The sequence below is a fragment of the Centrocercus urophasianus genome, unplaced genomic scaffold (assembly GCF_019232065.1).
Source record: "Centrocercus urophasianus isolate 14NV4802_14NV808 unplaced genomic scaffold, USGS_Curo_1.0 seq_42, whole genome shotgun sequence".
Classification (NCBI taxonomy): Eukaryota; Metazoa; Chordata; class Aves; order Galliformes; family Phasianidae; genus Centrocercus; species Centrocercus urophasianus.
Genome location: NW_024885000.1, coordinates 305,606 through 316,911, shown reverse-complemented (window position 1 = coordinate 316,911; position 11,306 = coordinate 305,606). Strand labels below are relative to the sequence as shown.

The following is an 11,306-nucleotide window of genomic DNA, read 5'->3' as shown; positions in this document are numbered from 1 at the left end:
TCCGTCCGTCCGTCCGTCCGTCCGTCCGTCCGTCCGTCCGTCCGTCCAGCTTATGCATAGCTGTGTGCATTTGCAGATTTCTGTGTGCCTGTCTGTGTGCATATGCGTGTGTGTTTATGTGTGCAGATGTGTAGATATGCCCATGTATTTATGTGTGTGTATCTCCACGTGTGTAGTTTGTGCATGTGAAGAATCTCTAGTTGTAGGTTGCTCCAAAAGTAATGCCTCTTATTTTCTTGCATGAAAGCTGCAACATCTACAATGAGCCAAATAATACTATTTGATAAAGCACGTTTGCACATAGAAACACTATTTTTCAACGTGGTTACCATTATTTTTATCATCATTGAACGAGAGCCTGCATGCTGCACTCATACTGCCTATGTGACCCACTGTTTCTGCTGAAACACACCACCCACAGCCTCACTGTGCTTACATCTGCTGTTCTGTCTCCAGAAACATCCAGAAAGCATCGATGGAAGTCAATGTGTGCCTTCATGTCTTTCTTTTTTTTTTTTTTTTTTTTTTTTTTTTTTTTTTTTTGCACAGAGGAATTCAGTAATATCTCTTTGCTTCATACGCACTTCTACATTACACGCCATCTTGTCAGGCTGTTGCCATCTGTCACATGGCAGTGTAATGGTTGCAGAACGTTGGCAGCAAGGTTCAGCCTCTGTTATCATACTACCAACATCCACCTCTGATGTCAAGGGCCAACAGCATAAAATAGGAGGCATTACTTTCAGAGCAGTCCTCAAACGTGTATGTCAGTAGGTGTGAGTCAATATGCGTAGGTGTCAGTGCTGCATGTGTACCCTTGTGATGTGTGCAGGATGTGTGAGCCCAGCCTGGGTGCTCTCTGCATGCAGGCATTTGGGTTCAGTTTGGGCTCTGTGTCCGCAGAGGTCGGGCAGCAAGCACACGACCACGCCGGCGGATAACTACTACCTGGCCCGAAGGAGGACTCTGCAGGTGGTGGTCAGCTCCTTGCTCACTGAAGCTGGCTTTGAGAGTGCTGAAAAGGCTGCGGTGGAAACACTGACAGAGATGTTACAGAGCTGTGAGTCCCCATGTCACCATTGTGGTGATTTAGGGCAAAATCACCTTGAAGTTAATTCAGATTTGCTTTTGCTCTTTCTGTTGTTTTTTTGTGTGTTTGTTTTGTTGATTTTATTTGTAATTTCTTACATTAATGATGTTAGCAAAAGCAGAAGGCTTGGCAGGGCATTAGAGCACAGCCCTGGGGTCACAGACCTTCTGACTGTGAGCAGTTTGTCTGAACTCAGTGGTGCTTATCTTACTTGGTGGGCATTAGGAATCCTAATAAGGTATCTGGAGACTGAGATGCTACCAGAATAAACAGACTGGTAACGAAGTTCCAGACATTTGGTTAGTGAAGGCTGTAGAAATGGGACTGTCTGGCAGTTCTGCTCTTAATTCCCTGGGTGATGTGCCTAGGATCTCAGCTTACAGTTTTTTTATGTTGATTAATGATTAGGTTTGGTAGTTTTTCATGCTGTGTTGCAGATTTGCTTTTTTTATTTGTGAAAAGCATCTGACTTGATAATCAGTGTTTCCATACTTCGGCTGTCCTTTACTTTGACATATGCAGGCTGTAAGATACCAGATTCTGGAAGCTATTTTTTATTCCTTGCTAGGTGCACAGTGTTACTTCTAGGTCTGCATCCCTGCCAGGGGAGCAGCAGGCCCACAGGCCCACCAACCAAAAAAAATAAAGGGGGAGGGATTTCAATGGTTTACAAGCTGGTTTGGCCCAGGTCCATGGCTGATGGGGCAGGGGGACCAGGGACCAACACCGCAGCAGAAGGGAAAGGGGAAAAGGGGGAGGGTAGGGAGATGGGAGAGAGCAGTCTCGTGACTGGCAATCAGTTTTATCTTTCCCACTGAATGCAGTCCTCTGGGGTGTGCAGTTCTTCTCTTCTGAGAACCAGGTACCCAGCAAATAAGCAGTCCACAGAACTGGAGCGTTAACTCTTTAACTCCCTGTGCTTTACATGATGTTATGATGTGGAATACCAGTTACAAAAATCATAAAACCATGACACTAGATTTGCTAAAAATTCAGGAGTTGGGCTGACACAAATGTGTGGTCGGTGACTGAAGTGAATATGTAATGGTTGTTGTTGATTTTTTCCCTCCAGATATTTCTGAAATTGGAAGGAGTGCAAAGTCCTACTGTGAGCATACAGCCAGAACACAGCCTACACTCTCTGATATAGTGGTTACTTTAGTGGAAATGGGTGAGTAGTTGACTCATCTCACTAATTCCAGATGCATACATTGCAGGAGAATGGGTGCTCTGTGTTGCCATAACGATATGTTGCTGGTGTTGCCGGTGTTTGTGTGATGTCCACCATTCTGCGTCTCACGCAGGTGATCCGATATCACTGTTGTTGATGCAGTTTCTATGCATACAGAGTACATAATTTTCCTTCTTCTTGGTGTGATTCCTTTTTCCTCCTCTTCTGTATTTCAGGGTTCAATGTTGAAACGCTTCCCGCATACGCAAAGCGCTCCCAGAGGATGGTCATCACTGCCCGTATGTGAGAAGTCCTTTCTTGTGCAGGAAATAATTGTCATTTCTATCTGCTGGCATCCAGAGGGCTGCTGCTTTTCTCATGAACGGTGCAGTCCAGTGCTCTGGGGCACGCAGTTTGTGTTAAGGATTCCTGTAATTATGATGTAATATGTGAAGGAGGGTATCCTTTGCCAAATCACTTGCTTTTGCTTCAGCATCCTCATTGCACATGAGAATCCTCAAGATGGTTTTGGTTCTCCTTGTGTGGGAGAGAGGGGTCATGTAAGTCTTGTTCTCTTTGCCAATGCTGATAAAAATGCCAAACACAACCTGAAACTGTTGCTCATGGCATGTGCTCTGTCCCTATCACAGGACCTGGAGACATGGGTCACAGCTTGGTACAGACTAGCACTTCTTGATGCCTAACATTTGGCAGAATGATGCTGGCTAATTTAGTGCATGTGCTTTTTTAACCGTAGCTCCTGTGACAAATCAGCCTGTGACTCCCAAAGCCCTGACAGCTGGGCAGAACAAGCCACATCCATCCCACATCCCCGGCTATTTTCCTGAGTTTCCAGATCCTCATACCTACATCAAGACACCAGTGAGTGAAAAAAGACTTTTGTGCTGTTTGGGTTCTGTCTGAAGTCAGTAATGTTAGGAAAGCGCGTGTGTATTTTTATTGTAGCGCTGTTCCAGAACACTCTTTCTGCTTCCTTGGCACAATGCTCGTCATTTGCACGTTGTACTTGTTTGAGTTTTATGGCTGATATCTGTAGCTGTTTGAAAACGTGTGCATTTTGAAGGTCAGTGCTTGCCGGTAGCACCCGCGTCCTGGTAGTGTTTGGAACTTGATCTGTCTTCATTGAATCTAGTGACTGTACTTGTTGTGTCCTCCCTGCTCTACAGACATACCGAGAGCCAGTGTCTGATTACCAAGTGCTGCGGGAAAAGGCAGCGTCTCAGCGGCGCGACGTGGAAAGAGCTCTCACCCGCTTCATGGCTAAGACAGGAGAAACGCAGAGTCTCTTCAAAGATGACGTTAGCACATTCCCATGTGAGTTATCTAGGAAGCTTGTGCTGTGAAGGACAGACATCTAACACAGTGTACACGCAGTGTTCTTGCGATTGCAGAAGGTGGGCACTGAGGGATCCCATTCTGAGGCATGGGAAGGGAGGGTGATGAGGGACTTTCTATTTTAAACAGGCATAAAGACCTCGGGTTCATAATAAAGCCTTGCTGTGCCTCATGGTAGGCTTCCACTGTAAATGAATGCCCCCTTTCTTGTGATGGTGGAGAGGGGTTTGACTGATAGATCCTCTCATTCCCTTATCCCAGTGCTGTCTGAGTTTCTGTAACTTCTGTACAAGTCATTTCTTTTCTCACACATTTCTGTGTGAGGCAGTGGAGGTTGTTGTGTTTCTCCGCCTGCAAAGCAGGGATGAGAATTCCCACTTTCCCAAGCTTGGCTGAGAGCACAGCCTGTGTTATCTTCTGGGGAACTAAGTAAATACTTCAGCCTATGAGGCAGTTGAACTTGTATGAACAGTCAGGAATGAATTTTTTGTGTTTGTATAATGCTGTGTCCATGGCTGGAAATATAAAGGGTCTTCAGAAAACAGGGAATTAGAGACTGCCATCTTTTGGGGACAGCATATTTCATTCCTGACTCCTGGGAGCGGCAGGAGAAGAGGTGTGCCTATTTTGTTTAAAATCAGAACTATGAAAGGGTTTGGTTTCAAAGTAACTGGTTACTTTGTGCTGCGGAGTCTCTGAGTTGATGAGCTGTCTCCCACCTTGCTCACTGCGTCCTTTTCCCCAACCGTAGTGATTGCTGCCAGGCCTTTCACTGTACCCTACTTGACAGCTCTTCTCCCCTCTGAGCTCGAAATGCAGCAAATGGAAGAAACAGATTCATCTGAGCAAGACGACCAGACAGACACAGAGAACCTGCCCTTGCATATGAGCACGGTACGCCCCCCCTTAGAGATCAAGATCCCTAGGGCCTGCCTTTCTTAAACATACGAAACCTTCGTCTGTCTTCCTTGCAGCTGAGCAGAGGGGGTGGAAAATGGTTGCATTTTACCGGATGTAAATGACTAACACTGTCATGGTTCTTTAACTTTCTGCAAAATACATTGTACAATGAGGTTATCCAGTGTTGGATCACGAGCTTTCAATGCAACCTTTATTTCCATGTTAGAGGAGAGAGGATTGTGCCACTATTCCGTGCTGTTCTCAAAAGGGATCTGCTTATATTAAAAATCTGGACTTCTCACCTTTAATGCAGCTTTTTGTTTGCTTCTGTTTATCTTGGCTGTTGATTATGTTTCACCCTTGTGTTTTGTGGTTTGAATTTCTAAGCCTTGTTTAGACTAACTTTGGTTATTTATGCTTTTTTTTTTTTTGCTTTTTTTTTTTTTCCTGTGCCAGGATGATTCCGGACCTGAAAAAGAGAATGCTTCAGTATTACAGCAGAACACCTCCTTGTCTGGCAGCCGGAATGGGGAGGAGAATATGATAGACAACCCTTACCTCCGGCCAGTGAAAAAGCCCAAGATCCGCAGAAAGAAATGAAGTGTGGTCAGCTGGCTGCTAGAAGAAAGAGGAGCCCATTTCTCTGGCTGTTATGAGTAGTCACCTCTGCTGCTGTGGGTAGGAGGCATGGAGCACAGGAGGGGCAGTCCGACCGAGTGACAGAAGCAGAGGAATGATCTGCCTAACAAACTACACTGTCATCACTGTTTGCACTGCTCCCTCTTTCTCCTCTGCTTTCCTCCTAACTGGGAATCCTAAGTGGTCAGTTGCCTTAAAAGTGGTGAAAACCACTGAGTTACAGATGGGAATTGTCTCATTTGGTTTCTTCTGACTGTTGGGGAGATTTACTCTTTAAAGAGGCGTGGGATGCAAAGATTCTTGCTGCTCTACAGAACACAAAGACATAATTTGTTTTTGGCTGCCTTACAAGCTAGGAAAGAAACTTCTGCAGGGAACCTTGTTTAGCTTTATAATCTGTGGAGCATGTATTTAGAGAGAGAAAAATCCCACAGAGGTTTCTTTCTTTTGGTTGTTGGCAGGTAAAAGCAAACACGTTTATTGAAGAATGAAGTGTAAATGAAAGCTAAGATGGCATTTATTCTCAGCTTTTCTGACTGCAGCTGCACTTCCAACTTAAGAGTGCTGAGTGTGGTGTTTACCCTACTCTGCTTTGAGATTATTTGCTAGCAGTACCAATGGCAGATTCAGCAGCTGCCTCAGGCTCTTTTTGAGTTCTGTTGTTAGTTTCAGCACAGCACAAGTCCTTTGAGAGTTCATGCCTTCACCAGCTGTTTTGAAAGATTCTTGCTGCAAAGCTTGGAGTATGGAATAAAGCTGTATTGATTACAGTCTGCAGGGCTGTGCTATTGATCACGCTTTTTAATTTTGTCTTTGTTCAGTATGGGCTCTTATCAACAGAAGTTGCTCTTTTTTCTTTTTCTTTCTTTTTTTTTGTTGTTGCTATTGTTGTTGTTCCCTTTTTTCCTTAGAGAAGGACCTTTATTTCAGCTCTGAAAATGACTGCTGGTGGGATTGCTGTAATTGTTAGCCAATTATGGAGGCCTTTCCTTTACTTTTCATTTAGTCTTTACTTAGGGAAAATATGCACACAATTCCTGTAACAAAGTACTCCTATTGTTTGGTACAGTCTCCCAAGCATGATATTAATACCTGAATTCTGTAGTTCATACTACATCAGCTTTTTCCCATTCATGCAGGTAAGTTCTGAAGGGAAAGTTGCTTTTAAGCAGTAGTCAAAACTGTACCTCTTTTAGATGAGAATTTGGTGCTGCGAGGCAAAGCCTGCCTGCTTCAGTCTGCCAACTTACTGCTCCCAGAGCAGTGCCTGGTGCACAGTCAGTTGCAGTCAGAGGGAACAGAGTTATGTGTGGTTTGTTCTCTTCTGTTAGTGAAGGTACTCCTCTTTCCCCTCACCCAGAGAGGAGGAAGAAGAGGAGGAATTATTTCAGCAAGATTGGAAGTATTCCTGACAAACTATTTGAAATCGCATCTTTAGCAAAAAAAAGTCCTGCATGTGCCATTGCCACTTTTGCTGGTGCCTTGGTTGTACAGAAAATCAAATGTACAGACATTATGTATATATATATATATATATATGTATATAAAAAAAAATGTATCTTTTTTTTTTTTTTTTCTACCTTGGATTAGGTGTTTTTCATAATGAAAATATCCCTTTCTGAATAGGGGAAAATCTGGAATGAAAATAGTATCTTTTATGTTCATAATAAAAGAGATTTTATCTTCTACAAGCCAAAGCGACTGAGTTCTTAACATTTCAGGAAGAGTGGAAAAAAACCACCTGAATGGAGCCTGAATGTGTGCTCACGGGGGTCTGGTGAAGTTCTCACCAACTCGAAGGAGGCCTCCTTCTTCCTGCTGTGTCTCTTCCTTTCTTTGCAATGATGTTTGATTGCTGAGAAGGTTGGGAGTTTTCCAACGCTGTGTGTTCAGTGAGGACAAAGTACCTCCCTTTATGAGAAGGTTTTTCTCTGTCACAAGTGGAACATGTGGTTGAAAAAGACTGCAGAATCCTTGGTGCTTTTTAGTAGGTCCTGCATCTTTCTGACGTGTTTTTTTCCTTACAAAAAGCTCAAGAAAGATAAAGTATACAGTGTCAGCCATGAATGCAATGATGCAGCCATTGAAAACAGGCCTTACAACAGTAAAATGTGCAGGGGATAACAGCCCCTCCTTGAAGAGTTTTCATCAAAAGGTGCAACCGAGAGTCAGCAACTGCATCCCGTCCTGGCAGCTGCAGCTACAAAGCTGCCTTGTGTGGCTGGGAGGGTCGTGCACTGAGAATAAAGGCTGTGAGCAGCTGCACTGCATGTTTGAGAGCACGAGAAGCCTGAAAGCGGGGAAATGGAAGAATGTATCTCGTTTTTATAGTCACAATTGGGCTGCAGGTGAAATGATACAGTCACAGCTAAGCAGACCCAGAGAACGCGAAAGCTTGCATTGTGGTTGGCAGTTATTTCGAGTACAAATATTGTGAGTTCCCAGTTTTCCCCTGAGATCCGATCACCGTGTGTGCAGGCAGGTTGTAAATATTTATAGAAGTCTCTGCAGTCTGAGCTGCGCCTTACAGAAGCACCTGAAAGCAAACACCAGAACCTCTCTGTTTCACACCAGGGTTATTTTTGTGGCCTCACGGGTTGCTCATAGATTGAGAGCAGCTCTTCCTGTGCATAGGGCAGTGCTGGTCAGGTCCAGGCATGGCCACCCGGTCTGGCCATTCCCAGCACTCCGTGCCCAGGACGTTTGCAGTCTGTGAGGTTAATGCAGCTGACTGCACAAAGCCATTACACTTCTTCCCAGTGCAGCAGTACTGCACAGCTCTTCTCTGACTGCGGTGCATTCTTCTACTGGAAGGAGATCAGTGGAAGAGGAAACCCTGAGGTGGTGAGGAAGCTGAGGAAGCAGGTAGTGGTGTCGAGGAGTTAACTGTGTTCCTTTCTGATGCCATCAAGGGCTGGATATGGGGGTGAAGCCCCCTGTGGCGGGGGAAACCATGCTGGGGAGTGCAGCGCCACGATGTGTCTCCATGGCAACCTGCCCAAGATGGCCGCCCCCATGCCTGGACCAGGAGCTGAGGGAAGCAGTGCTGAATGCTGGCCCCAGCGATGCCAAACACCCGCAGAGCCAAGAGAGACCAGGTGCCAGATCAGGTAATCAAAACTAATTGAAGAAATGCGGCTTTGAACAGGTTTTATTTGAGGAGGCAGAGTATTGCAGGCAGACGTGCCCATGGCAGGCATGCACAGGATGCATCGCTGTTCAGCTCTCATACAAACTCAGGTAGGCCACGCGGTTCTGATACTTCCTGAATTCTCTGTCCACAATCAGCTGAAAGAAAAGAGAGCACAGGAAGACACGGAGTGGTGTTGAGCACTGCAGGCTGGTTCACCAGCTGGTTTTCCTGACTCTCAGTGTTTCAAACTGGAAAGTTTTTCCAGCAGAGCTGTGCAGAGAAAGAAATCTGGGCTCCGGTCTTCTCACTTTGTGGATGGAAACTTACTTCTAGAGCAAACTCCCTACTTAAAATGTTTTTGAAGGACTGTAGCTGATTTTGCAAACTGGCGTTTTCTGACAGCAGCTCACTTTGTGTCTCACTCCCTAAGCTGGTACAGCTCCACACCGAGCAGGCCAGAGAGGAGAGGATGGCAAAAGACAGTGCTTAAGTAATCATCTGATTTCCTCTGTGAGAAGTATTAAGCTGGGAATAGCATCCCCTCATCCCTGTCCATACCTTCTGAACTTCCATTTTTAGCATCCTCTTCGCTGGCATTGGCACTAAAGACCAATCTGGAGACCCAAACTTCATTGGCCAAGTGATCTTTTTGTGTAATCGCTTGTCTGCATCATAAGTTCCAGGTCTAAAGAAAACAGAAACAAAATATCTCATTTCTAGATCTGGTGTATGATGTTTGCAATATGAGAATTAACCAGACCTGCTTTGACCTATGGGAAAAATGCATTTTGTGGTCTTCTAGTCATCATAGGTTGAAGACTGAAGCAAAGGAGCCTTTTGAAGATAATTTAAAAAAAAGAAAAAGAAACAAAGCATTACTGGGGACTCGTTACATATCTTCTATTTCTGTCTCAGTATTTCTCTCCTCTAGTACTCCTTTTTATTAGAAGAGTAAGAAAATGAGTCATATTACCCAGGGAAAAGTTCTTTCTTTGGAGGTTTATCAGGAAATCGTGGTGTCTTAGAGGAAAATGGAGCATAGTTAGACTGGCGTTTTCTCTCCTTATTGCAGAATGGCTGGTATGTTCCTGGTCCGGGAGTCGTGGTCTGCAAGAGAAAAAAAATCAGTACAGAAGATTTTGTTCTGCAAGCCATTTCTGAATGCTTTGAATCAGAGCGTTTAATGCCAGCTGGCTAGGCACTGCAGACCTGCTGTTCAATGCATGCCCTGGCTACCCTGATAGCACAAGAAGAGCAGAACAGATCAGATCTGTGCTCCCTGCTGTTTACCCAGCGTATCCTGTGACATCTCTCCTGATACAGTGTTAATCTTCAGAAGCTGGGTCGCTAAACTAGCTTTGTTCAATTAGTACAACTTGAGCTCCCTTCCTGATTTGCCTCACTATGTACACCTAGGTGTGTGTGAGAGAGATCCAAAGGAATACGTACACAAAAGCACGCATCCATGTTTCCAGAGCTCCCATGATTGGTGATTGATTTCTAGCCTCAGTGCTTGCGACAAAGCTTGGCATGGGGAGATCTCTGACCACCATTACTTTAAGCTGGAGGCAGGCCCAGCACGTGTTCACAACTTACAGTCTATGGTAGGATCAGCCTACAAATTCTTTCAGAGCTGTGGCACTGCCTCTCTGAAGCATCCTTTTCTTACCCGTGGCTCTGGTACGAATCGCCGGGCCGTTCGGGCTCCTATCACGTAACCTTTCATGCTCAGTGGTTTTGTTCCAAAGGAGTTCCTGAAGCTGCTTTCCTGCGGTTGAAAAGTAGAAGCATTGTTTCCATCAACGGAATAGGAGAAGTACCTGAGCAGCAGACATCGTTCCTTTAATTTCTCACTAATTTAGAGTATTAGCACAGCTGGAGCTTTGAGGACTGGTTAATTTAGAAGGTAACTTTTCTAGGAGATAAATGTATTTTTTTTATATATATGCAGATTTATACAATGGCTTTACAGGGCAGGCACGGAGTACGCTGTGGCTGGCCGGCCGTGGTCTGTTACTTATCACTTACTCCTTACTACTGCTCCTATAGCATATGTCTTTTGTGAAGGAAAAGCTCTGAGAATAAAAAACAAACTTACCTCCTGACTCCAGTAGCCGCCTGGCCCTAGGAAGCGGTTTTCCCTGATGGCTGCTAGCTGGGTTCCCATCCTGTTTGGAGCAAGGTGGAGAGGGAACATTTTTTGATCTTGGCGTGACCCAAGGCAAATTTGTTTCTGCACATCTGTAAAACCAGGAGAGGGAACTGTGATCAGTGTGATTCAACCATGAGGGTTTGACCACTCGCTGCTCTTCTTCCTCCTCAGGTGTCTGCTGCTTTCTGAGGTGGGCCGTATCTCTCAGTTGCCCCTGGATGTCCTGGCAGGGCCTGCTCTTTGAATGACTCCCTGCTGCCACAAAGACTTCTTTTTCCCTAGCCTGGGCAAGGAGGTGCATAGCAGCCCAGTCTCAGGAAAGACTGCCAGGGGATCCTGATGCTGTTGGAGATGCAGAGCCCATGCTCGCAGCCCCCCATGCTGTGCACACCTCACACAGCTCACCTCTGGGCTGCCACTCTGCACACATGCTGCCACATCAGGCACTCAAGCAACTCTGTGTACTGCAGTTGCTATGGATACGGGGAGGGGTGCTGGAGGAAATACTGGCAATAGGAGCTCTTGAAGCGTGCAGGAAAAGGAGCAGCTTTGATAAAAGCCCTGGGGATCACACTGTGCTTACTCTTGCTCCCAGGAGTTGCAATTGCACAGTGAAATTCAGACTCCGGCAAAGCAGTCCATAGAGCATGCTGTCAGGACCCTTCACTGTGTGTATTCAGACACAGCAATCTCCCGTGTCATCTGCTCCCTGTCTTTTTCCCTGTGTCTGGCTGTCATGATAAGATAGCATTAGATTACCTTTCTTAGAAATTCTCTTTACCACGACAGACTTTGCGTCGATATCAGCGATTATGTACAGTAGATGCCTGAGTGTTCAACCTTGTGCTGCCATTGTGTCTGCCCA

The 11,306-nt window shown here is 45.4% G+C and overlaps 2 protein-coding genes across 3 annotated transcripts in view; one reads left to right on the top strand and one right to left on the bottom strand.

The window, feature by feature from the left end:
- Positions 1 to 5,948, top strand: part of TAF8 (TATA-box binding protein associated factor 8) — a 6,409-nt gene extending 461 nt beyond the window's left edge. The window contains exons 2-8 of one of the 2 annotated variants that reach the window (XM_042833815.1): positions 904 to 1,060; positions 2,163 to 2,261; positions 2,498 to 2,560; positions 3,019 to 3,143; positions 3,449 to 3,596; positions 4,369 to 4,511; positions 4,974 to 5,948. In XM_042833815.1, coding sequence (XP_042689749.1) covers positions 904 to 1,060; positions 2,163 to 2,261; positions 2,498 to 2,560; positions 3,019 to 3,143; positions 3,449 to 3,596; positions 4,369 to 4,511; positions 4,974 to 5,117 — 879 coding nt within the window. In that variant the 3' untranslated portion in view covers positions 5,118 to 5,948. Of the gene's footprint in view, positions 1 to 563; positions 1,061 to 2,162; positions 2,262 to 2,497; positions 2,561 to 3,018; positions 3,144 to 3,448; positions 3,597 to 4,368; positions 4,512 to 4,973 lie in introns of those variants that run through there. The other variant, XM_042833814.1, reaches the window with a different exon arrangement.
- Positions 5,949 to 8,375: 2,427 nt separating this feature from the next.
- Positions 8,376 to 10,871, bottom strand: PIFO (primary cilia formation). Its single transcript, XM_042833502.1, has 6 exons — positions 10,847 to 10,871; positions 10,388 to 10,530; positions 9,959 to 10,057; positions 9,263 to 9,396; positions 8,848 to 8,974; positions 8,376 to 8,444 (listed from the first exon to the last, which is right to left on the bottom strand). The coding sequence occupies exons 1-6, from the start codon at positions 10,869 to 10,871 to the stop codon at positions 8,376 to 8,378; spliced, it is 597 nt and encodes a 198-aa protein (XP_042689436.1).
- Between the last annotated feature and the right edge of the window lie 435 nt (positions 10,872 to 11,306).

What these genes read in the sequence shown, in the direction of transcription:
- PIFO (XM_042833502.1), bottom strand. Translation starts at nt 10,871, where the DNA reads ATGTGTGCAGAGTGGCAGCCCAGAG. An exon ending in GATTCGTACCAGAGCCACGG is followed by an intron (nt 9,397 to 9,958) that starts GTAAGAAAAGGA and finishes TTTCTCTTGCAG; the next exon opens with ACCACGACTCCCGGACCAGG. An exon ending in TAAAAATGGAAGTTCAGAAG is followed by an intron (nt 8,445 to 8,847) that starts GTATGGACAGGG and finishes CTTTTCTTTCAG; the next exon opens with CTGATTGTGGACAGAGAATT.